Source organism: Pelobates fuscus, chromosome 6, assembly GCF_036172605.1.
Source record: "Pelobates fuscus isolate aPelFus1 chromosome 6, aPelFus1.pri, whole genome shotgun sequence".
NCBI classification, from domain to species: Eukaryota; Metazoa; Chordata; class Amphibia; order Anura; family Pelobatidae; genus Pelobates; species Pelobates fuscus.
The window spans coordinates 250,953,561-250,981,533 of NC_086322.1; the positions used below are offsets into that span (position 1 = coordinate 250,953,561).

Here is a 27,973-nt window from a genome sequence, read left to right on the forward strand (position 1 = left end):
GAGTTATTGGCATTTTGCCTTCTGCTCCCTGTATCCTTGACTACAATATTTATTTCATTTGATTGATTAATATCCTACATAGGCATAACGTAATAAATCCTGGAAAGTTAGGGGCACTGGATATATGCTTATACTTGAATAGTCAGAGGTTTAGCCTAATAGGCTTTGGATTTCTAATCTGCCCACAACCACATTTTGGGTGTAGTGCTTTAAATTAAGAGTATATACATTTCATTTTTCTTCCAGTTTACACCTACACTCAGAGTTTTCTCTCTGGAAGTAGGAGTTACATTTCAATCTCTAAGTCAGCTATGCTCCGGGTACTCTGACCTTAAATTTAATATTTCACTTGGAATTGTCACTTTAGTAAATAACTCTAGGAGGGTATTTTATAATACCGGTAATTGTAGAGAATTGACAAGGGAATTGCCCATCACGGGCTGGGAGCAGGCGCTATGGGGGGCCTAGAGGGACTCAGGTAAGTTTTCAATCCTTGCTGGAATGTTTAGACAAAATACACTGGGATGGTGCCAAGGCACTCCGGGTTCTAGTGTTATGGTGCATAGTTCCTTTAACTATGGGCCTGATGATTGCTTGGCTAAATAGTACCCATCGTATCTGTCTTTGTATTTATTTGTATTCACATACACAAATCAAAGCCTGTCATATATAGATATATTATTTTATTCTACTCTGTAAGATAAAGCTTTCATATATTTATATATATGGATCATAATTTTATTATCAATAAAAATAATTCACATTTTGAAAGCAATGCTTAGAAATCAGGGTAGTAGGGCACCTTCAAGACACCAAAAGAAATGTGGAAGAATTCTTTTTTTCCAGCAAATAACAGCAATCTTTTTGTTTCTCTATCTAAATTTGTTACTTCTCTTGATGAATACATTTTACCACAGTATATTTGGGCAGAATATTACATTGATTTCAGTTACAAATGTCATGAACTTTACAATATACGCTGTCATTCTAAATTTTAGCCAGAGAAAATCATTTTACCACATCTTACCATTAGGGTTGCCACAGCCACCATATTTTCCTGGACACACGTCAATTCCACATGCTGATTTATAGGATATGGGGAAAAAAAAAAAAAACTCTCTTCTACTATGTAACATTCAAAGAATTAACGAAACAAAGCATGGTAAAAAAGCATGAACAGTCCTTCAGCGCGATTAAATGGTAAGTGTCCGGGAATAGTTTAAGGAACTGGTAACCCTAATGTGAAATGACATGGCTTTAAATAAAAAGTCTTGAGACAATGATACTGAAATTTAAACCAGTACCATTGGTTGGGTAATATTACTGCTAAATATAAAGTCTTTTTGCACCATATTTCTGTGCAGTGTAAAGTTTACAACACCAACACATTCCTATATATGTCTTATTTATAAAGCTACATGACATAGTTGATATTATTACACAGGTATACTCAATGTATTACCTTTGTTACGGCAGTGTCTTTAAAAATATGTTGTCATTAGGTTTAGGCAGCAGCCATTTAAGAAATCCAGGGTTGTCATGGGAAACTATTGTTTTAGAAGTTCAAGTAAATGGGGTCTCATTCAAATCTATCTCAATCTCCTAACCTGGGGAGAATACTGTCATATTTAAAATGAATGTTGTGTTTTCAAAACAAATGTAGTGATATCGTGATATAAATATTGTTTCTTTAATGTAAAAAACTAAAAAATGTCTGCATTATCAAATATCGGCAACATCACAAACAGGATGCCTATGGTATAATCTATTGACGGTTTTATCTGCAGCTTTAATACATGTATTACAGTTGCATTCATGAGTCTGGTGAATAAACCAATGCTAACACTATCTGGGTTATTTACTAAAGTAAGAATTCAGGGTGAATTCAAAGTAAATTTCAACTTTACGATCAGCTATGCTCAATCTTGCTACTAAGACCTGAAATTTGAAATTCACTTTGAATTATAACTTTAGTTAATAACCATGTGAGGGTATTTCACTATACCGGTAATTGTAGAGAATTGACAAGGGAACTGCAAAACTGGGAACAAAATGGCTGCATTGAAAAAATATTCATCCCATTTCTCCAGTTTGGTTATTGTGGCTTAACATTTGCTCTAACCTTGCCATTCCTTCTGGTTTAGTGCGTAGCCCATGTGCTATTCTCCTACAATATTAAAGAAATATGCTTGTTTATTTGTGTAATTTCATAATTAGTCTAGCATTCATTATTTTCTCCAGGTGTTAGTAAGTCTATCATCAATAGCATATGTTCTATGGTTATACATATCAAGACATAACAATAATCTGTTTCTTAGCAGGTCTTAACCCCTCAAGGACCAAACTTCTGGAATAAAAGGGAATCATGACGTGTCACACATGTCATGTGTCCTTAAGGGGTTAAAAAAAAAAAAAAGGTAAATGAAACCACAGATGAACACTGTGTCATGATTTATTTAACAAAAACAAAGCCAAAATGGAGAAGTCATGTGTGAAAAACCAAGTACACGCTTCCATAGGAATTAAGAGACTGAGTTGCAAACATGTGCTGCTAATTAAATTATTAATTGATCATCAGCAAGTGTGACCACTTGTATAAAAGCTGAAGTTTTAGAAGTTTGCTGGTCTGGAGCATTCAGGTGTGTTTTAACAGGAGGAGAAACGTCAGCAATCATCTCAGAGAAGAATTGTTCAAACTGGGAAGGGTTATAAGGCCATTTAAAACCAGTTTAAAGTCCATCATTCTACAGTTAGAAAGATTATTCAAAAGACAGTTGCCAATCTTTGTTTTTCACACACGGCTTCTCTCTATTTTGGCTTTATTTTTGTTAAATAAATCATGACACAGCACATGTGTTGTTGTACATCTGCTATTGTATTTACCTAATTTTAAGACCTGCTAAAGAACAGATGATTGTTATTATGTCCTGATATGTAAAACCATAGAATTCAAAGAGGGTGTACTTTCATTTTCCCACGACTGAATGGTCATTACTCGCATTACCTGATATCCAGTGCTATACTTAATCTGTGATTTACAAGTACGGTGGGCAACCAGATCAAGACGTATGGATGGTTTTCATTATGTAGGCTTGCTTGTTGAACTATTGACTCATTGGGTCCTAAAATGTTAGACATGCAGTGAACGCTTAATGATGACTTTTTTTGTTTGTTTGATGTACATGTAAATGACATAATGCTTATAGAAGCAGTACAGGAATAAATACGAGCATTCACATACTGGCTCATTTGAAGTGCAACGTCTAATTTACAAACATCCTAGAACTGAGCTTTCACTTCCTGCATTCATAGATTAGTGCAATCATATACCATTCATGCTTGCCTGTAGAATGTCTGAGATACTTCACTCATATTTAATGGAATAAAAGACACATTATACCCCCTTTTGGGGGGTGGAGGGGTGTATATGCAGTAATTGTAAAGTCTTGTGGCTCATCTTTTAAACTGCATTCCTACATTTCTTCTAATATTAAGGTGTACGTTTTGGTAAGTAATATCTGATACCACTATGGTAGAATTTAAATATGAGGAAGCTTAGGATATGTCTTCTTTTCCAATAGGTTGTGGCATTATTCAGTAAAAATTAAATAGGTGAATGTAAATACAATACTGACATAATCTTCCCTCCAAAAATGGCTACAAATTCTTCTAACTAGGGCAGTCCATTCTTTTTCATATTCTCTGGTCCCTCTTCCCCCCTTGTTCCTTCCACTCCTTTTCTCTCCGTTAAAGAGGGCTTGATCAACTAGTAGACAGATAGTTGAAGGTGACATAGGCAGTCATTCCCAGACAACCCACGATTAGATGGCTGCTGTTTCTTGGATGTGTCTTCTGTGGCATGGGTTATTCAACTTTTCCGCCCTCCTCTTCAATTTGAGGGAGGGGCTGCTCTTTCCGGCCAGAGGCAGGCTTTGTGGTGCTTGGGGCATCTATGGCTTTTGGCTCATTGGTAAGGTACGAACCTTTGTACCGGTGGAAATAATGGTAAACCAGAAATAAGGCCGCGATTGCAATAAGGAAGAGAAAGATCACCGTGACTGTTTAGAAGAAGGAAAATAATAGAGGTGTGTTATTTCTAATCTTTGACAATTTGGCAGATTTACAAATGTGGAAAACATTCAATATAGCATAACATAGAAGCATCTTTTTCACAATAACGGCGAATACTGGGTTATTGTATGAATAATGGACTGGACAAAGTACAGTAAAATTTGAGCTTTTGAGGTTTTTTCACTAGACAGAGACACATACAACTGGTGAGGTCAAGGAATCAGTAACTTGTTAAGTGTGAACCAGTCAAAATTAAATGTTGTGAACTATGGGGCAAGATAGTTCCAAGAATATTTACAAGATTAATCATAATCCCACAAACTAAGTTGCCCATATCTTCCCCCATAACATAATGTATAATACAACTATTGATGTGTTACACTCCCTCTCCATCTCTGGGGCAGGAGGAGGAAGACAAAAAAAAATAAATAAAAGTTTTTGAACTTACGGGCATGAAATTAAGAAGCGGTACAATACTAACTCTTCCTTTCGCTTTTGGTGCCCAGGTGCCATAAATGCCATATATGTTAATGGAAGATAGGGTGGCCATTAAGGCCCCCTCAGTATTTTCACCTTTATTAAAAAAAAAAAAAAAAAAACACCCTCCTGGGTTGAAAAAGGGTTACTACTAACATGTAATTGAGTGTTTCTGTTCTTCTACATTGTAAACTGGGTGAAATTGGTTGAAGGGGATGCTGAGATTTTTACAACTGTAGACTCAATGTACATTGGGTCTGAGGTTTTGGTCTCAGGGGCTTGTAGTTTTGATCAGAGAATTACGAACAGCGTTCGAATCTGCATTTGTATGGCCCTTGGACATTCAACCTGACTAGTCACCTCAAAGGTTCGCCATACATTATAAAATGGCACTAGTGTAAAAAAAAGTGTTGAATGTCCAGAAGAACGCAGTTGAAATCAGTTCTGTGTTATCTGGTCCAAACTATTTATATTGTTAGGATTGGCTAACTATAACATCATTGGAACAATATAAAGTTATGGCCAAGAATGCGGTTCCTTTTAACATCTCAAGTTTGACTAGTGTAAGAGAAAAATCATTTTTGACAGATTTTTCAAAGCCCCCAAAAAAATGAGTTATCACAATGAAATGATGCACCTTATAAGTCGCTACCTATGTTTTCTGTGTGTAACGGTGACTGTGTTTATGTGTGGTTTTGATACCCATTTTAAAGTGTGCAGCTTAACTGGCAAATATAACATTTGATGTTGAATATTCCTGTTGTTTCTAAAACATATTTGAATTAATGTGTCCCAAATTTAGGTAGAAATCCCAGCCTAATAACCTATTAAATACCTGTTGTTCAGAGCAATGGGAGTTGAAGTTATTCTAACAGCTCTGTTAATGCACATAATGCAGCAGATATGGTTGCAATATCAGATTTCCTTTTTTTTTTTTAGTTTCTTGTTCAACTGCAGGTATTCATTTTTATTTATTTTTTTTACAAAAAGTAATTTATATAGATTAATCAATCTATATTAATTACTTTTTGTTAAAAAATTTTTTTTGAAAACACATTATCTGCCCTAACATAGAAACGCTGTCTCACTGTGATGTTAATTTTTTCCCTCTAAAGGACACAGAGCCTGAACATTCCCAGGGGATGGGCTGTTTTAATATAACTGATCATTCAAAACCCAATTAATAAATACATAGATGACACAAGAAGGTGGATTATTTGACGGTTTTTTTTTTTACTACCTTCCCTATACATTAAGACCAGGTGTAACTATCTGCTTGGATAAAGAATAAAAGCACACTGGTTAAAATAACTATATATTTGGGATATGCAATAACATCTTTTGGAGAATTTACTTTGAACAACTTGTGTCTGTGTCTGTGTCAGTTCACGGTGGCCTTCCCAACGCTGAAAAGAGATTGTAGGACAAACCTGAGATGGCTAAATTACATAGAAGTCCATGGCAAGGAAGTTGTCAATTATTTAAATAGATCTACAATTTTGTTCTAACAATAATGCTCTCACATTCAGCGGGATAGTGGCAATTCTAATGTAATAATACTTCATGTTTACCAGGTTTTACAGAATAGGCCTACATGTTTGTTATGTGAAAGTCAGAAATTATGCACAATTATTTACTTCACACTTTGCCCATGTACCAGTGTACAAACCAATACCCAGTATTGTATAAGATGTGTGATATGAAACAATAAGGCATGCCCTGGCTAGTTATGTATCATCACATTGTTCATAAACTTGTATTTGTTTAAGCCCGTAGCTAATTTAGATTTCACAGTGATAATACTTACATGCAATTATCCCAGCCAGACCATCATCGTGGTAATGAGGAAAAACTGTAAGACAAACATGTGTGATATAGTTATATGTGAACAAATTGATACACGGAATGGAACATTTTAGTTACAAAGAAAGGTAAAAAAAATGTAGATCTCTTTAGTTTGGAAAAACGGCACCTCAGAGGGGATATGATAACATTATACAAATATATTCGGGGCCAGTACAAACCATTATCTGGAAATCTATTTATAAACAGGGCTATACATAGGACACAAGGTCACACATTTAGGCTGAAAGAAAGGAGATTTCATCTAAGGCAAATAAACGTTTTTTTTTACAGTAAGAGCAATAAGGATATGGAAGTCTCTGCCTGAAGAGGTGGTTTTATCAGAGTCCATACAGATGTTTAAACTGAAATTGGATAAATACTTGTAAAAACATAACATACAGGGATATAATTTCTAATTAGTGGGGCAATAGCTGCTTGATCCAAGGAGACATCTGACTTCTATTTTGGGGTCAACAGGGAATTTTTTTCCTAGTTTGTTGCAAAATTGGAAGCGCTACAGACTAGTTTTTTTGCCTTATTTTGGACCAACAGCAAAAGCATATGTGAGGAAGACTGAACTTGATGGACGCAAGTCTCTTTTCAGCTATGTAACAATGCAAAGCAACTTATGTTCTCATTTAGCATATTACAAACTAATGGCTTTAATACCCAGTACATGATGCCTATACAAAGAAGCATTGTTCCTTAAGAACCTTACCTGTTCCCATATACCATGGATCCATATCGTAGGGCATATGAAAAAACTCCCTAGGCATGGCCCCACAGTTAGACTCCACCAATGTCCCCTTCACAGTAATAACAGCTGAGGAATATGGAGGTCTGAAGATGTCATGTATGGGAGTGATGTTGTTAAAGCGAACATCTGCTAAGCAACCTCTGAAACCAGGTGTGTTAAACTTTTGTACTTCTGGATCAATGGTGCCCGTCTCTGTAGATAAACAACAAAACGAGAAATGCACATAATTTTGATGCAGTGATATGCAGACTCTATGCCTCCTTTAGAGTAGTATGCAGTCCCCCAATTCAAATCACTACTACTTACAAAAGTAGGCCCCCATAGCATTTTACATGAGATATATTGAAGTGCATCTGTGCCCTATAGAACTTTTGGAGTATTTCATAAACATAAATTATTTATATAATCATGTTGACTAAGGCAAAGTAGACAGGGTTGACAAAATGATAACAAACGGCCATGTGTCTGCTGTCAGCTTTTGTTAATTCCCAATGCCAGTGTCACTGACAGCTGTCAGGATATGGTGGATTCTTGTGAAATGTTGGTTGGGCTATGGAAAATCCCACAGTCTCACTCATAGACTTCAGTGTTTTATTCTTCTGCATGCAAGAAAATACAGCAGTAATATGGACTCACGATGCTCCTGGAGCTTAACAATGAATATGGCTGCACTCAGTGGGAGAGCTTCAGGAAATTATAACTAACTTTAGGTTTAACCAACCGAACTACACACAACAGGCATACTACCTTTGAAGGTCTTTGCAAAATTATTTTTTCAATAGCTTTTTATTCACTCCAAACATGAATTATAATTGTAAAACACAGTAAAAAAAAATTGTATACATTTTACTCAAGAACTAATTGGGGAGGAAAAAGTTAGAGAAAGAAAGAAAGTGCTACAACACTACAGAGATATGCAAAATAGCAAAACAGACAAGGTAAAAGTGGTCTGTAAAGGAGAAATTGGGGCAAGTAGTGACTTGTTGTTTCAAAGATGGTTGGAGGGTTATTCACTAAGAAACACCATCTGATTCTGGAAGAATATGTCCCTTATTGTATAATCTAGCAAAATATGTGTGCTAATAATGATATCCAAAGGATTAATATAATCATTGTTATAGTGAAGCTATACATTTTATATTACTTAAGATGAACGTTTTATGGAGTTTTATGTAAGTATGTGCTATTTTACTGTTTGAAAAATGGAGAAAGTACGAGTGCGTTGCCATGTGTGAATTGAGTGGTCAAATATGTAGTTGGGCCACAGGAATCAGAATAATACAAAGCAGAGTCAATAAACATGCTAATAACAAGAATTAGGGTGGGGAACAATATGATTATGCATCAGGGGTCTTGCTTCAAATTCTGTGTCATTGACACCATGCGCAGAGCACCAGACAGGACACCAACCAATGGACTTCAACCAATAAAACCATAAAGAGGCTAAAAGGTTTTGGCTCGCATCATTTAAGTTTGGCTTTGTTCGGAATAAATCGAGCACCACCTAATGACTATAATGCTGTACCCAGAATGTTACAAGTGAGCCCGTGTACTAGAGATTGATACGGCTGGGTCTGTATATGAGTACATTTTCTTCCTCGGTAATAGGACTTTGGATCAGAATGACTCTTTTGACGCTGATGCACCCATAAAATCATTAGGCTGTGTGATTGCTGTGAGAGCCAATGACCATGATTGTATTGCCTTAGCTGTCAGTTAAGGCACTGGTGTAACTGTAATTGTTCCCCATATTGACCAGGATGCCTAGGTGCCAACTGATGATTTGTGCAGATCTGCCTCACTTGTTTATCTTTGTGACAAAAAATATTCCATATGCTTTATACTTTACTATACTTTATACTTTAATTTCTGTAATTAAAAGACACTCACCCACCACGCGTCCCAGATACAAAGCTTTCGGAGAATCAAATTTCCAGAGCCATAAATATAATTGTTTGGTCACCACAGGATTATAGTCCACCTAGATATGAAGATATTTGAGTCCTTTAGCAGGAATTAAACATTTAGGTTTCAAGTATCACTTTGTGATATGCATGGTATTATAACACATGTTCATCATCGGAATGATAAAAGGTTGTTCGGACTCTCCAAAATACAACACTGAGGTTTGAGAAAGTAGTATAGTGTGTGCATTTGGCAACTTTTACTGGTTAGTAAAAGAAGAAACTTAGCACAATTATTTTCACTTACATATATTACACGAGTTTATTTCTAGAATATGTGCAAACTGTACAAAACATTATAAATCAATAGTAAAGCCACGCTGAATATGTACTGCAAAATATTTAAGGATGATGTTGAAGTGCAAAAGTTTGGATAATGAATCCAATGACTGTGTATTGAACCCAATGAAAATTTCAGATATGATAAAAAGCCATGCAAGTTGCAACTGTGTACCCTAGACAGAATTCATATTATATTATCCAAATATATATAAAAGGCAAATGCAGTTTTCTCAATGATGTCCATTTGGCAAAGAACTGAACAAAGAAAAAATAAGCACCATTAAGGCCTTAAATAGAACTTGAAGAAAGGAGATTTCACCTGCATTAGTAGGAACACAAAAACTCATCACCTTATTGAACCCACTATTTTTAGCAATAGTCAAACCATTAGTCAATAAGATTACCTGCATGTAAAGAGTATGGTATATCCTTGTAATATTAACCAAGTGAGATCTCCCATCGGTCATGTTTTTCCTGCTCAGCTGGATGACATATGGGTTATTGCTCAACTGATAATTCAGTTGCAAAGTCCCTGAAAAACAGTTAAATATGGGCAAGGATTAAGTAGTACAGTTAGTTAATTGCAAGTACAGGTAATTATAAACATTTTTGGTAATTACTCATAACCCAATGGCCAACTCACGCTTGCAGGACTTCCCACGGGTAGCTGCCTTTCTTTGGAATAGCCTGCCTACCACCATCAGACTCAGGGGCGGGCTGGGCCGGGGGGCAGGGAGGCAATTGCCCCTCAGGCCGCCTGAAATAATTTTAGGACCGGCCGCCGCGGGCCGGCCCTTTAAATGCTGCAGCCGCCGAGCGGCAAGCCGCTGACACAAAGCAAAGACAGCAAGCGGGTTACTGGGAGACAGGTTTACTGCACCTAATATTAGCGTTCTTACGTTATAAGTGTGGACACATCTGTGTCTCCCTACCCATGTTGGGTCTTCTACATACATAAGAGTATTTGCCTGTCCAGCTGTTATATCAGCAAGCTCTACAGTAAGACTGTGTGCTTTTTGGGGGGACTCCTTAGCAATTGGCACCAATTAGAGGCCTCGTTGCACAGTGAGCCTCAACTCCCTTTACCTCCTCACAGTCTGCTACCGCTAGGCAATCTCCCTGTATGGTAGACTACGCCATCACCGGCTGTCTAAGTGCTTGTGAGCTATTCCAGTACAGAGTATAGACTCTTTCAAAGGCAACATCCGATTCCTTTATAGACAGGATCGAGTGTGCTCTATTATTGACTCACAGCGATCCACCACTTGGACTGAACCGTTTGGTTCAACCTGTTCTTGTCACTCTAGAGCTCTCTTCACTCATCTATCCCTGTCTTAGAGGCCAGCTGCCACTAAGAGCACTATTCTGCACTGTGCTATACCTGTTACCCAGCCTCTGCTTATACATTCTCAGCCTTTCTCTACTCAAAGGCAGTATATAGCAGGGCTAACGTCCACAGGTCCCTATAGCCATTTATGTAGGTACAACCTATTTTGTTCTTGTTTTCCCCGTTTGGTTCATAGTGGTTGTGGGATATTAAGTTTCCTTTCTCTATATGTATATATTTGTCTGGGACCATACAGTGGTTATGGTGCCCATAATAAAGTTGAATTTTTAAGTCTGCCATATTGGTTAGAATCATCCCTGCAGTACCCCTCTCCAGTGCTCCTGAAGCTGCCCCACAGCTTGGGTTCACGTTTTTTCAATGGGCATTTTAGGCTAAATAGTACAAGCTGAGCTCACTTGATGTAAGTGATATCTGAATATAAAAAAAATAAATATAGTTACATAGTTACATAGCTGAAAAGAGACTTGCGTCCATCAAGTTCAGCCTACCTCTCATTTGTTTTTTGCTGTGGATCCAAAAGAAGGCAAAAAAAAAAAAAAAAAGACAGTTTGAAGCACAATTTTGCAACAAACTAGGAAAAAAATCCTTCTTGACCCCAGTCAAGGGGCAGTCAGATTTATCCTTGGATCAAGCAGTTATTACCCTACATTTAAAGATAATATCCTTGAATATTCTGTTTTTGCAAATATGCTTCTAGTTGCTGTTTGAACATCTGTATGGACTCTGATAAAACCACTTATTCAGTCAGAGAATTCCACATCCTTATTGTTACAGTAAAAAACCTTTTCTTAGACAAAATCTTCTTTCTTGCAGTCTAAACGCATGACCTCGTGTCCTATGTAAAGTCCGGTTTGTGAATAGATTTCCACACAATGGTTTGTATTGGCCTCAAATATATTTGTATAATGTTATCATATCCCCTCTCATGTGACTTTTTCTAAACTAAAGAGGTGATATGTTCCATTCCTTTTATTAATTTTGTAGCCTGTCTCTGCACTTTTTCTAGTGCCAAAATATCCTTCTTTAGAACAGGTGCCCAAAATTACAGCAACATCGCCTCAAACTGGTACGGTGTGCGGTCTCGGGCCGCCGTCAGTAAGACTGTTTTATCTCTCCGATGCTGAAAGCATATTATGAGGTCCTGAGGGGCTGCACTGGGTGCTCTTGCGGGCTTTGGGGCTCTAATGACGCCGTTTAGCTCAATGGCTTTATCTTGCCGCAGGTGTAGTAGCGTTGTCAGGAGCCTCCGCACCAAGTGCGGTAATTCATCTGTTGGGATGTCTTCCTTTATGCCCCATAACTTGACATTGCTTGCACTGCGTGTATCTTACAGGACTTCAAATCTAATGTCATACTCCTCATTATGGCTCAGCAGTCCCTGGATCTCCTGCTGTAAGGAGGTGATTTGCACATCATGGACGTCGGAGGTGTTCTCCAAAGTGCTCAGCCTTCCTGTCAATCCTTGAATGTCTTAGCGGAGATTAGCCACATCAGACTGGATGTTTGACTGGAGGTCTGTTAACAATTTCTTTAGCACCCCGGTGGTAACAGGTGCAGAGACTGTGCTTATAGGTTTTGGCTTCGGTGTCTGCACAGCCGGTAAGTCTGTTGTTTCATCTCCCAGTGTGGAGTCAGAGAGCTCAGAGTATGTTCCCGGGTAGTCGGCCATTTTGGGCCCAGCAGCCCCACGTAGCCTGCCTCAGCAGCTCGCAGATATCCAGGCTTTGCCGTAACCTGTCGGGTTTCTGTTTATTGGTCTTCTGACCCATGCTGGATTCCTCCCGCTTGGCAGGTATTGGCTGTGGTTTTGTGGGGTATGATTGCCCAAATCTGGTTGATTTTGGCTATAGTTCGCCGGAGCTCTGAAGTCATGCATCTGCTCAGCTCCGTGGTTAAGCACCGCCCCCTTGATTCTTTCTTTAATGGTGAAGATATGAACCTTGACAATCATATCCCTGGTAGCAAGCTGTCAAGGTCATGGCATCTGATGGATCTTTTAGGAGATCTTGGAGATCCTCAGAGGGCAACAGGGCTTGGAGGCAAGAGGTTACAAACTTGTAGATATTTCAATTTTTCACACTAACAGCAATGCCCTGCAGTTCAAAGTTATTTTGCTAGAGTGCACTTCCCGGTTGCCTTCTGACGAGGGCACTCTGGCCTCCAGAGCCTCATGAGCATCAGCCATTGAACTCTGAACCTCCACCATCTATCTCCTCCATTTTGATTTCCAACGCATTTGTGCAGTTGATGAATTTCTTCAGCTAGCTTGTTAAAACTGCATTGCAGAGATGTCTGCACCTTCGTTAAGCACTTACTATGCTGAAGTTAAAATAGTAGTGATGTCACTATCTCCAGACGTGGAAGGTGAAGATGCTCATTTGGAACCATATTGGGCCTACTAACCATAGAGTGGCCCTGCAACATGCAGATCCACTCATCTCTCCTTAAATCATTTAGAGCTGCTGGGCTACATTGCGTGATTCAGCCGAGTTTGGGCTGTTAATTGTTTAGTCATTGAATTTGTTTGGACACAAGCACCTTACTCTCTAATCTATTCACTGTCAACATGCTCCACACGCACCGGTACTCCTTCACTGCTAGAACAGGTTTTTGAGTAGGGTACCAGAGGAGTGCTGACAGGACCAATAATCATAATGTTTATTTTTAACTGCAATAATATTGTTATAATTTCACATGCATTAATAAACTCTCTCATAAAGTCCTCTAAAATTCCTCAGTATTTCGTTACCATCATGTCATGCACCAAGTCTTCTCCCTTACAAGCATAGTTCAGAAAGGTTGCATATTCTCCTCTCAGATTCAGCCGCTGTGTTTCTACGGACAGTGTTCCAATGAAACTCTACCCTACAGAGAGCTGTCTGTTGGAACACTGGCCAAATGAGGCGCAGGAAGAATAAACAGCAAGTACTTAAAGTTTTGTCTGCGCTCTTAATTACCTCATATTGCAAAAGTGATAATAGGAGCCGCACTCAATCCCAGCAGCCACCCGGTGCTCTGGAGCAGGACCAGCAATCCCACAACGATAAGGCAACAAAAGTAATTTCCGGGCACTCATGGTGTTGAAGCCGCAGGTGCACCTTGAGTGCCTGGAGAATTTATTTTGTTGCCTTAATTACCTCATAAACATTTATAAACTTAAATTTTCATATTTTCCTATGTAACAATAGGGACGTTAATTAAGGGACTCTCTAAGCACCATAACCACTACCGCTAATTATACTGTTTATCATGCATTTTTGCTGTACCAGTATGAAGTGGTTTCAAAAACTCGAGTATTCCATCAGACCTAAAGGATTGAGAAGACATAACAAGGAAGTTTCACTTCTTCATTATCTGTCTGAAATATGTAGAGGTTTCTGCAGGACTCAGCAGTGCCAAATTAATACAACCATTCCAGCGCTTTAGATGCCATTGAATTATGGAGGGAGTGTATAATACGTTGCATTGGTAATGTTACTTTGATCATTTTTTTGATCACGCATAAAATGTTCTGAAAATAGCATGGTTCTTTCTAACTCACCATCTGGCTTGAGAAGAACAGCAATGTAATCTGAGACAAAGGAACTGACGTAGAGGAGTACAGCTGGGGCAGTGGTGGTTCTAAAGCTGAAAGAAATCTCATCGCGAGTTAGATTGTTCACAAAAAGTGGAAGGTGTGTAATGTTGGCAAACTCCTTGGCAGCTATCATGCTTATCGATAGAATATTGTATCGCAGCCATGTTCCAGCCTCAAAATATGCACCAATATCTAGATAAATAGCAGAAAAGGAATGCATTTAAAAAACCATCACACAGCAAATGGACAAAAACAACACACAGCAACATTGCATATGAAGAAAGAACATAAGCATAAAATTCAAGTGACTACTACATTAAAATCATCTTAAAAAATAGCATACTGCTGGCATTTCAGAAAGTAACTTTTTGCTCACGTATTATATCATTCTGTGCTTTCTTTGTATTTCCCATTATCTAACACCCATCATTTCCAGCTCAGTCTCAAACTCCTTCATATACATACAGTGAGGGAAAAAAGCATTTGATCCCCCGCTGATTGTGAACGTTTGCCCACTGACAAAGAAATGATCAGTCTATAATGTTAATGGTAGGTGTATTTTAACAGTGAGAGAAAGAATAACAAAACAAAAAATCCAGAAGAACGCATGTCAAAAAGTTATAAATTGATTTGCATGTCAATGAGTGAAATGAGTATTTGATAACCTATTAACCCCTTAAGACCGCAGCCAAATGTACAAGTTGTGATCCAAAAAAACCGTAAACAAAACCTGGCATTTGCGCTATATGTCTGTCCAACCATAATTCACCTCTTTCATATTAAATGCATCCCCCCTTATTATATAACATTTTATTCAGGTGAAACAGGGCTTTCGTTTAACATCAAATATTTAGGTAAGGAACATAATTTAATATGAAAAAAATATTAAAAAATGGGAGAAAATAAGAATTTTTAAAATTGTTTTAGTTCTACGTGACATTTTAACTGTGAATGTCAAAATACTGTTTGCTTTTACTGCAATACAATACACATATTTGTGTTCAGCAATGTCCCACGTGTAAAACAGTACCCCCTATGTACAGGTTTTATGGTGTTTTGGGAAGTTACAGGGTCAAATATAGCGTGTTACATATTTCAGTTTTTTCACATTGAAATTCGCCAGATTGGTTACGTTGCCTTTGAGACCATATGGTAGCCCAGGAATAAGAATTACCCCCATGATGGCATACCATTTGCAAAAGTAGACAACCCAAGGTATTGCAAATGGAGTATGTCCAGTCTTTTTTAGTAGCCACTTGGTCACAAACACTGGCCAAAGTTAGTGTTAATATTTGAAAATGCAAAAAACTAATTTGAACGCAAATTTTGGCCAGTGTTTGTGACTAAGTGGCTACTAAAAAAAACTGAACATACCCTATTTGCAATACTATTGCAAATGGTATGCCATCATGGGGATAATTTTCATTCCTGGACTACCATACGGTCTCAAAGGCAACCTGGCAAATTTTAATGTGAAAAAACTGAAATGCAAACCTTATATTTGACTCTGTAACTTTTGAAAACACCATAAAACCTGTACATGAGGGGTACTGATATACTCAGGAGACTTCGCTGAACACTAATATTAGTGTTTCAAAACAGTAAAACGTATCACAACAATTATATCGTCAGTGTAAGTGCCATTTGTGTGTGAAAAATGCAAAAAATGTCACTGTCACTGACGATATCGTCGTTGTAATATATTTTACTGTTTTGAAACACTAATATTTGTGTTCAGAGAAGTCTTCTGAGTAAAACAGTACCCCCCATGTACAGGTTTTATGGTGTCTTGGAAAGTTACAGGGTTAAATATAGTGCTAGAAAATGTAATTCCCTGAACTTTCGGCCTGGGTTGTCAGGCAGGTCCTGCAAATTGTAATTAATAAAATGACCTAATTATGTAAAATTATTACATAAATATATACGTAGAATTATTATATATATATATATATGTGTGTGTGTATATATATATATATATGTGTATATACGATTAATACACGTTTGAAAAATCCAAGTGAGTGCTCCTGTTTTTTACCTTCATTTCTACTGGCCTAGAGGCATCCTGGTAATATTTTTACACATTATATATATACTTTTTTTGGGTTGAGTGCCAGAGTCTGGTCTGTTATATGTGTATATATATATATATATATATATATATGTGTCATTCTTTTTTTATTTATATATAGGTATATATATAGTGATATATAAGTATATACTTATGTATATAGATATATATATATATATATTATTTAGTTCTACATGTATTTTGATATCAATATACCGTATATACTCGAGTATAAGCTGAGTTTTTCAGCACATTTTTTGTGCTGAAAAACCCCAACTCGGCTTATACTCGAGTCAATAGTCTGTATTATGGCAATTTGCATTGCCATAATACAGACTGGGGGAGAGGGGGGCTGGCAGAGCTGTAACTTACCTCTCCTGCAGCTCCTGACAGCGCCCTCCTCCTCCGCGCCGTCCGTTCAGCACCTCGGTCAGCTCCCACTGTAAGTCTCGCGAGACAGAGGGAGCTGCACGGACGGCGCGGAGGAGGAGAGAGCTGACAGGAGCTGCAGGAGAGGTAAGTTACAGCTCCGCCAGCCCCCTCCTCCTCCCACTGAACTACCAATGCCACTGGACCACCAGGGAAGGAGAGCCACCAGGGCTGGACCACCAGGGAAGGACGAAAAAAATATATAATAAAATAAAATAAATATAATAATATTAAAAATAATAATAAAAAAAAAAATATATAAGAAAAATAAAATAAAATAATAATAAAAAAAAAGAATAATAATATAACAAAAAAAAGAAAGATTAAAACAATTAGTAAAAGAGCAATAATCAGCCCACCCCCTTCCAACACATACACAGACACACACTGCATCACACACTCACACTGCACTCATACACACACACTACACTCACACTGCACTCATACACACACACTACACTGCACTCACACTGCACTCATACATACACACTGCACTCATACATACACACTGCATTCATACACACACACTGCATTCATACACACACACTGCATTCATACACACACACTGCATTCATACATACACACTGCATTCATACGCACACTGCATTCATACGCACACTGCACTCATACGCACACACTGCATTCATACACACACACTGCGTGCATTATATACACACACTGTACATAAATATTAAATGAATATAATTTTTTTAGGATCTAATTTTATTTAGAAATTTACCAGTAGCTGCTGCATTTCCCACCCTAGTCTTATACTCGAGTCAATACGTTTTCCCAGTTTTTTGGGGTAAAATTAGGGGCCTCGGCTTATATTCGGGTCGGCTTATACTCGAGTATATACGGTATATATTAATTTTAAAATACAGTTAGAACGAAATTACGTATGTTTATATATTTTTTATCTATTTATTTTTTATAATTTTTGTAATTTTATTTTTTAACATATTTAGATATTTATTTATTTGTTATTATAAATATATATATATATATATATATATATATATATATAATAACAATTATATATATATTTAATCAATATCATTGTACGTGTATTTTGATATTGATATATATATATATAATTATGTATATATTAATATTAAAATACACGTAGACAGTGTATGTATATTTATGTGTATATGTGTATATATATATATATATATATACTTAGATCATATATATAATAAATATATATATGATCTAATTATATATAATCTTATTTTTACACTGTTTTAACTTATTTTATTTTATTTCCAGGCAGCAGGGGGAGTACCTGTCATTACAGGCACTCCCCCTGCTGGCATTGACATGGACGGCTATGCCGTCGATGTGATCGCGGGGTCCTCGCGATCACATGGCCCTGGGGGGCCGAAGAGGACAGAGGGGGACTCCCTGGGCTCCCAGGTAAGTCCCCCATACCACGATCGCCGGTGTGGGATCGCCGGCGACCCGGTAAGTACAAAAGATCGCAGGACGTTCTATGCCGTCCTGCGGCGTTTAGAGCCACCAAAATAAGGACGGCATAGAACGTCCTGTGGTCTTAAGGGGTTAATCAGCAAGATTTCTGTCTCCCAGGTGTCTTTTACACAGGTAACGAGCTGAGATTAGGAGGACTCTCTTAAAGGGAGTGCTCATAATCTTAGCTCGTTACCTGTATAAAAGACACCTGTCCACAGAAGCAATCAATCAGATTACAAATTCTCCACCATGGCCAAGACCAAAGAGCTGTCCAAGGATGTCAGGGACAAGACTGTAGACCTACACATGGCTGGAATGGGCTACAAGACCATCGCCAAGCAGCTTGGTGAGAAGGTGACAACAGTTGGTGCAATTATTCGCAAATGTAAGAAACACCAAATAACTGTCCATCTCACTTAGTCTGGTACTCCATGCAATTTCTCACCTCATGGAGTTTCAATGATCATGAAAACGATGCTCAAGAAAGCACATGTACAGGCCCATCTGAAGTTTGCCAATGAACATCTGAATGATTCAGAGAAGAACTGGGTGGAAGTGTTGTGGTCAGATGAGACCAAGATCGAGCTCTTTGGTATCAACTCAACTCGCCGTGATTGGAGGAGGAGGAATGCTGCCTATGACCCCAAGAACACCATCCGCACGTCAAACATGGAGGTGGAAACATTATGCTTTGGGGGTGTTTTTTCTGCTAAGGGGACAGAACAACTGCACCACATCAAAGGGACGATGGACGAGGCCATGTACCATCAAATCTTGGGTGAGCACCTCCTTCCCTCAGCCAGGGCATTGAAAATGGGTCGTGGATGTGTATTGCAGCATGACAATGACCCAAAACACACAGCCAAGGCAACAAAGGAGTGGCTCAAGAAGAAGCACATTAAGGTCCTGGAGTGGCCTAGCCAGTCTCCAGAACTTAATCCCATAGAATATATGTGGATGGAGCTGAAGGTTCGAGTTGCCAAATGTCAGCCACGAAACCTTAAAGGAAAACTCCAGTGCCCGGAAAACAATCCGTTTTCCTGGCACTGGAGGTACCCTCTCCCTCCCACTCCCCGGTTACTGAAGGGGTGAATACCCCTTCAGTCACTTACTTGAGGCAGTGACGATGTCCCTCGTCGCTGTCTCCTCCTCCGCGCCGCTCCTCCTACTGATTCCGTCAGGCAGTGGGCGAGACTGATCCCGCCCACCGGCCGAGGAGACCTAATGCGCATTAGTGCTCCCCATAGGAAAGCATTGAAAAAGATTTTCAATGCTTTCCTATGAGGAAATGAGCGACGCTGGAGGTCCTCACACAGCGCGAGGACGTCCAGCGACGCTCTAGCACAGATAATCTGTGCTATGTGTCAGGAAGTGACCTCTAGTGGCTGTCTAGTAGACAGCCACTAGAGGTGGAGTTAACCCTGCAAGGTAATTATTGCAGTTTATATAAAAAGTTTTATAAAAAAACTGAAATAATTACACTTGCAGGGTTAAGAGTAGTGGGAGTTGGCACCCAGACCACTCCAATGAGCAGAAGTGGTCTGGGTGCCTGGAGTGTCCCTTTAATGACTTGGAGAGGATCTGCAAAGAGGAGTGGGACAAAATCCCTCCTGAGATGTGTGCAAACCTGGTGGCCAACTACAAGAAACGTCAAACCTCTGTGATTGCAAACAAAGGTTTTGCCACCCAGTACTAAGTTGAAGGGGTAAAATACTTATTTCACTCATTGACATGCAAATCAAATTACAACTTTTTTGACATGTATTTTTCTTGTTTTTTTTTTTGTTATTCTGTCTCTCACTGTTAAAATATACCTACCATTAAAATTATAGACTGATCATTTCTTTGTCAGTGGGCAAACGTTCAAAATCAGCACGGGATCAAATACTTTTTTCCCTCAATGTGTATCTATATATATATAGTGTGACAAAAGTACTCCTTTCCCTTGGTACCTTGTCCTGGGATTGGGGTGTTACACACAGTCTTTTCAGGCTTTAGAGACACCTTACACGCTGGATGAGGTAAATTAACTTGCTCTTTTATTGAGGCTCCAAAATAAATGCACAGTAAGGTATAAAGGTAACAAAAATATATAAAACAAAAGCCTTGCTCCTCTGAGCACTAACTAAACAAAATAATCAGCTAACTGGGTTGGATGGCTTGTCCATTTCCCAACATAAACATAAGCATAAACAACCTTACTGTTTCAGGGTTTTCAGCTCTCTGTTTCCACTCACAGAAACCAAACACAATCTCCATCCTTCCTTGGCAGGGGAGTACTTAATAGCACCGGTAATTGGCAATCCTTTTCAAACTCTGGAACTGGACTTCTCACCTGTAGGTTCCAAGCAACTTCCAAAATGTGGAGTGGAGTGGAGCATTGGCCCACCCTACTCTCCAAGTACTCCACCCCAGGGCCCAAATATACACATATTTAAAGTGCAACATGCATTATAACATTACACATTTCCCTGGGGCTAATTACACAAAGTAGGAACCTTGAAAAATCTGGGGAGGTATATAGATTCCCTCCAGCACAATTCCTTGCTTTCCTATTGGGTCGAGCGACCATGGACATCAGCGAGTGCATCCGCGAAAGACCATCTGCATTTCCCTGTTTACTCCCAGCCCTATGCTCTATGGAGAAATTATAGGGTTGCAAGCTAAGGAATTTTCGTCCCAAGAGATAGTATTTAAGTGTGTCTACTGCCCACTTTATAGCCAGACACTCCTTCTCAACAATGGAATAGTTTCTTTCTTGGGGATTAAGCTTCCTGCTTAAATATAATATGGGGTGCTCCTCACCCTGAATTTCCTGAGAGAGAACAGCACCTAGTCCTACATCAGAGGCATCTGTCTGTAAAATAAATTCTTTAGAAAAATCAGGTGTTACCAACACTGGTTGGGCACAAATGGCTTCTTTAAGCTTTCTGAATGCTTGTTCAGTCTCTGGGGACCATTTTACCACTACTGGAGCATTAGCTTTAGTAAGGTCAGTTAATGGGCTTCCAATTGTAGCAAAATTGGATATAAATCTCCTGTAATAGCCAATGAGGCCAAGAAATGTTCTCACCTGTTTCTTAGTCAGTGGTCTCGGCCAATTTCGTATGGCTTTAATTTTAGCAACTTGGGGTTTCACTAGTCCCCTACCAAAAGAGTAGCCCAAATATTTTGCTTCCTCTAGGCCAATTGTACACTTATTGGGGTTAGCAGTTAAGCCAGCATTTTGTATTGAGTTAAGGACAGCCTGTACTTTTGGATGGTGAGATTCCCAATCCTCACTGTGTACTACAACATCATCCAAGTATGCAGCTGCATAGCGCACATGCGGCTTTAGTATTCTGTCCATCATTCTTTGGAATGTGGCAGGGGCACCATGCAAGCCAAAAGGCAAAACTCTGTACTGAAATAGGCCATCAGGAGTAGAAAATGCGGTCTTTTCTTTTGCTCGCTCTGTGAGTGGTACTTGCCAATAACCTTTGGTTAAATCTAGTGTAGTGAGGTACCGAGCTCTCCCAATTCGTTCTACTAGCTCATCAACTCTAGGCATGGGGTATGCATCAAACTTAGAAATAGCATTCAGTTTGCGATAATCATTACAAAACCGTACTGTATTATCAGGCTTTGGTACCAGCACACTTGGACTGCTCCAGTCACTTTGTGACTCCTCAATGACTCCAAGATCTAACATTTTCTTAACCTCTGCTCTGATAGCTTCTCTGCGAGCCTCGGGTATTCTGTATGGTTTGAGATTGACCCTTTTTCCTGGTTCTGTCAAAATGTCATGTTTAATCACACTAGTCCTTCCTGGGACTGGGGAGAATACCTCTTTATTTAATCTAATAAACTCCTTAACTTCCCTTGTCTGGTGTATTGACAGGGTCTCTGAGATATTTACTTCGGGGTCAATATTACACTTATCAGGGAAGGTTGAAGCCTCTGTAGTAACCAGAACTTCCCTTTCTTTCCATGGTTTTAGCAAATTGACATGGTATATTTGCACTTCCTTTCTTCTACCTGGTTGCCTTACTTTATAATTTACCTCTCCTACTCTTTCAATAATCTCATATGGCCCATGCCAAGTTGCCAGGAATTTGTTCTCTACTGTGGGAACCAGGACTAATACTCTGTCTCCTGGTTGAAATACTCGAATTCTAGCATTCTTATTATAGCTATTCTGCTGATTTTGTTGAGCCTTTTGCATGTGTTCTCTGACTATTGGCATAATGGCTTCAATACGTTCCTGCATCTGAGTTATGTGTTCTATTACACTGCGATGTGGGTTTGCTTCTTGTTCCCAAGTTTCCTTTGCTATGTCAAGTAATCCCCTGGGGTGTCTGCCATATAATAATTCAAAAGGTGAGAAACCCGTAGAAGCTTGGGGTACTTCTCTAATGGCAAACATTAAATTGGGCAATAGAAAGTCCCAGTTTTTCCCATCTTTATCAGTTAGTTTGCGCAGCATAGCTTTTAACGTTTTATTAAATCGCTCAACCAAACCATCGGTTTGTGGGTGATAAACAGAGGTTTTGAGGTGTCTAATGTGAAGGAGCTTGCAGAGTTCCTTTGTAACCTTGGACATGAATGTAGTACCCTGATCTGATAGGATCTCCTTGGGAATCCCAACCCGGCTAAACATCATCATTAACTCTTTAGCAATGGACTTTGCTGAGGTTGTGCGCATAGGTATTGCCTCAGGGTAACGGGTAGCATAGTCTAGTACTACTAATATATACTGATGCCCCCTACTGGATTTTACCAGAGGACCCACAAAATCCATAGCAATACGTTCAAAAGGCACTTCAATAACAGGCAAGGGTACTAAAGGGCTACGGTAAGCCGTAAAGGGCGCAGTGACCTGACATTCAGGGCATGACGAACAGTAGTTCTTGATAGCTGCGATTACTCCAGGCCAATAAATCTCCTCAAAACACGCTCTCTTGTTTTGTCAACCCCTAGGTGACCCCCTAAAACATGGCTATGTGCAAGGTTTAACACAGTGCGCCAATAGGCTTGTGGTACTAACAGCTGCTTTGTAATAACGGACTCTTTTTTCTCAACTCTGTACAACAGATCATTATCCACTTCAAAATAAGGGTAAGTAAGAGAATTCCCTGGATTGACAGGGGATCCATTCCTTATAGAAATATTATTCCTGGCTACCAATAATGTTGGGTCAGACCACTGTGCACTTCTGAAGTTACCAGGCCTAACCTCTAAATCAGCTAACTCTATATCTGGTTCAGAGCTTCTAGAAGGTCCCGCATTAGTTTGTTCTGGGTTTTCACCAACTAATGTTTTTATAGGGGAATGCTGCATATTGTTAGGCTCATCATCATGATCTCTCTCATCTGCCAGAGTATTTGCAAAAGGAAATTCATCATTCTGTTCACCTGATGGGTTTTCAAAACATGCCCATAGGTCTAGAAAATGGGGAAAATCCCTTCCAATAATCATCTCATGTGCCAGTTTTGGTACCAGTCCCACTCTGCAGTTTACAGTACCACACTGGGTTTTAACAAGTATATCTGCAGTAGGGTAGTTATGTATATCCCCGTGCACACAAGCAATATTAACTTTTCCAGAGTTAACAATATGAGTATCCTGTAATAAGGATTGGTCTAGAAGGGTAACCATACTCCCTGAAACTAGCAATGCCTGTATAATTTTTCCCTCCACATTCACGGTACACCCAGGGTGACTATTCAAATAACCATTTTTTTCCACAGAACATACAACCTGTGAATAAAGTGCAATTCCTTCCCAATTATTACCAAAATTACACTCCATTGGTTCAACATTTTCAGGACAGTCTTTTGCAATATGTCCAAAGTTTTTGCATTTAAAGCATTTTATACCATAATTAGTACTTTTTGATTCATTTGTAGGCTCTTCCCACCTCCCAAAGTCTTTTTCTCTTTTAACAATGTCTCTTGGGTAATAAAAACCCTGTTCTCTCACCAAAAGACCCCCTTTTCCCTGGAACAGTCTTACCAGATTTGCTGGGGCTGTAGGTTTTCAGATTCTTGGGTCTCTCTTGGCCAGGAGGTTGAAACAGTTCTCCCGCTGCTATATACCGTTCAACCAATTCAACCAATTGGTCTGCTGTTTGGGGATTGCTCTGACTGACCCACCGACGAAGTCCAATAGGTAAGCCTCTTAGGAATCTTTCCATCACCAGTTGCTCCACAATACGGCTGGGTGAGTTGATCTCTGGCTGCAACCATTTTCTGGCAAGGTGTATCAAGTCAAACATCTGTGAACAAATCGCTTTATCCAGGCTGTAAGTCCACGAATGAAATCTCTGGGCACGGACGGCTGTTGTCACCCCCAGGCGTGCCAGTATTTCTGCTTTCAGCTTCTTGTAGTCACTGGCTTCCGCTGGTTCCAGATCATAGTATGCTTTCTGGGATTCACCTGTAAGAAATGGCGCTAGCAGACTTGCCCATTCCACTTCAGGCCAACCTTCTCGCTCAGCGGTTTGCTCAAATGCCATCAGGTAGGCCTCTACATCATCTGTGGATACCATCTTTTGCAAGTAGTGACTCACTCTGATCACCTTTGGACATTGTGGTGATTCTGTGGCATCCCTGGCCAGCCTTTGTGATAGACTCTGGATCTCCTGCTGTATGATACATGTGGCATGCTGCTGCTCCTCTCTGAGCAATTGATGAGCTGCTGCCTGTGTTGCTTCAACTTGCTTGAATAAAGCATCTGTATTTTCCTTTTGAACCAGTACAAGCTGCTGCAGTATTGAAATGCTCTCTTGCTGTATTGCATTAGTCTCTGCAGTCCTCCTGTTTGTCTCTTGCTGTACAGCAGTGGACTGGAGCAAAGCTTTCATGACATCCTCCATTTTCTCAGCAGTCTCTTTCTCCCTACTTACAGACTTTGCCGTGTGCTGCCCGCATCCTCCACCATATGTGACAAAAGTACTCCTTTCCCTTGGTACCTTGTCCTGGGATTGGGGTGTTACACACAGTCTTTTCAGGCTTTAGAGACACTTCACACGCTGGATGAGGTAAATTAACTTGCTCTTTTATTGAGGTTCCAAAATAAATGCACAGTAAGGTATAAAGGTAACAAAAATATATAAAACAAAAGCCTTGCTCCTCTGAGCACTAACTAAACAAAATAATCAGATAACTGGGTTGGATGGCTTGTCCATTTCCCAACATAAACATAAGCATAAACAACCTTACTGTTTCAGGGTTTTCAGCTCTGTTTCCACTCACAGAAACCAAACACAATCTCCCTCCTTCCTTGGCAGGGGAGTACTTAATAGCACTGGTAATTGACCATACTTTTCAGGTGAGTTAAATTAGGATTCAAACTCTGGAACTGGACTTCTCACCTGTAGGTTCCAAGCAACTTCCAAAATGTGGAGTGAAGCACTGGCCCACCCTACTCTCCAAGTACTCCACCCCAGGGCCCAAATATACACATATTTAAAGTGCAACATGCATTATAACATTACACATTTCCCTGGGGCTAATTACACAAAGTAGGAACCTTGCAAAATCTGGGGAGGTATATAGATTCCAAAAAACGGGTGGGTGTACCAGCGCTAATGTGGATAATCAGAATATTATGTACCAAATGGCTAAAAATTAACACGAGAAGCTGCTAAATCACCCAAGGTCTTATCTTAAAAACTAAGGAATAAAATACGGAGTGATGGTGAAGCGCTATATTAAACTCAAGGTGTGGAAACAGGAGATAATTCTAAAGGAGTATAAATGTACCTGAATATAAACGTTTCTTGGAACCTTAACCTTGATATAATTTCCTTAAAAATATAAACATAAAAAACATATCATAGCGTAAAACTGTAAAATACACAATGTAGTATGTATAAGAGAATATTCCCACTCACACTCTGAAGAGCTAAAAGGTTTTAGCTCAATTCTTGCGCCTGCAGGGTCCGTAAAGGCGACCCTCTCCCTTCTTGGGGAACCTTTATCCTTCTTATTTCCGATCTAGGATACAGAGCATATATAGTGCAGTACCTTTAAAGTTCTTTAAAATAAGTAAAATAATAGATGTGGTACTCACAAACCAAGAGCCTTCAGAATAGGCTCAATGGAACAGCATATGTGGTTAAGGACCACAATCCTTCTTTCTTGTAGCAGGAAGAATTGCCCAATAGTATTGTGGTAAAAAATATATTTATTATACTATTACTTTAAAACATAATCTAATACAAGTAAATACTATATAGGCAAAAATAAAAGAGTCCAATAATTGTAGTCTCCAGGACGCGTTTCGCCTAATAGGCTTCCTCAGCTGGATCAAAAAGTCTTTATGAAGATCCTTGGACTGGTTCCTGCTTTATATACCTTTTTCTTTGTTCAAATAATTGTTTTGTGGGCTCTTTAATTTCGCGGGCTATCGTCATGGCAACGCCGACGCCCTGCGTGTCAAGCCTCTTTTTCGTTTCGCTTCCGTGTTTGTCACTTCCGGTGTGACGTGTTTCCGGTGTTTTCATGCGTTCCACCGTGCGGTTCATACGTAGGTGTTTCCGGATCGGCATGGTTATAGAGAGAGAGAGGATGAGAATATATTCCGAAAAAGTTCACTCATATGTTCTTTCCTTTTAACTTTATATCAGTATGGTATACATTAGTCTTTGTTTCCATATTTTATAATTCGTTCTATTTAACAATGGTATACATTATAATATTTTAGATTTTATTAATGTTCGTCTTCCTAAGTATATATATATAATTTTATTCCACTTTGAATAAAGATTGTAAGCTCTCATTCTGAAGTTCTTTCTATACGTTTTGCAAATCTTAAAAGTGTCCATTTATATATTTCTACATCTTGATATCGAAAGACTCCATGAGAATAAACCACTTGAAGTGTATTTTATGTACTCACAATAGTACCAAGTTAGACATAAATCATTCATAGGCACCTGAGGTATTCATAGATCATGCAGATCAAACTACTAGGGTGATTGGGGTACAGTATATCGAATAAAACATCACTCAAATTGCTTAAATTAAAACAAACCACTTAAGGTGCTTAGCATGAATTTAAAATACAAAATATTAAAAAGTAAAACCGTGATGACCAAAGTGACCTATATAAGATTGAAATACTTCCCCTAAAATGCTTCATAAAAATCAGAGTCGTCAGCATAATAATATAAAACCATAATATAAAACCATATAGGTCTAAAAAATGTCTCTCAGCTTACGTTGATATTGTTAAGAATATGTGGATACCATATTAGGTGTATAAACGTTATTAAAAAAAAAAAAAAAAAAAAAATGTATCCAAAAGTGTATAAAAAATTGTATAAAAAATATATATATATGAGTAAGAATATAAAATGAGAATAGGGAAGAGGGGACAGAGAGGTGGGGATCTATCTGAGGAAATGGCACATCTCAAAATCTGCGTTCAACCCGTTTGGAATTAGGGTATTAAGTCTAAAAATCCACTCCATTTCTTGCTTGCTCATTTTTGTATCAAAATTGCCTCCCCTCCAGTCCTTATCTACTTTTTTTATGCCTAGGAATATCGTGTTTATAAACTCACAATTGTGGAAAGATTTATAATGTAATGAGACACTATGGTTCTCAAATCCTTTTGTAATATTCCGGCCATGTTCCTCTATTCTAATGTGTAAGGCTCTAGTGGTTTTTCCCACATAGATTAGGCCACAGGGGCA

General features: G+C 38.8%; 1 protein-coding gene across 1 annotated transcript in view; it reads right to left on the bottom strand.

The window, feature by feature from the left end:
- Positions 1-2,491: 2,491 nt before the first annotated feature.
- Positions 2,492-27,973, bottom strand: part of CNTNAP1 (contactin associated protein 1) — a 196,480-nt gene continuing 170,998 nt past the window's right edge. The window contains exons 19-24 of the mRNA XM_063458930.1: positions 14,286-14,513; positions 9,801-9,928; positions 9,041-9,131; positions 7,112-7,342; positions 6,356-6,400; positions 2,492-4,058 (exon numbers count right to left, since the gene is read on the bottom strand). Of these exons, the coding sequence (XP_063315000.1) occupies positions 3,865-4,058; positions 6,356-6,400; positions 7,112-7,342; positions 9,041-9,131; positions 9,801-9,928; positions 14,286-14,513 (917 nt within the window). The 3' untranslated portion in view covers positions 2,492-3,864. The remainder of the gene's footprint in view (positions 4,059-6,355; positions 6,401-7,111; positions 7,343-9,040; positions 9,132-9,800; positions 9,929-14,285; positions 14,514-27,973) is intronic.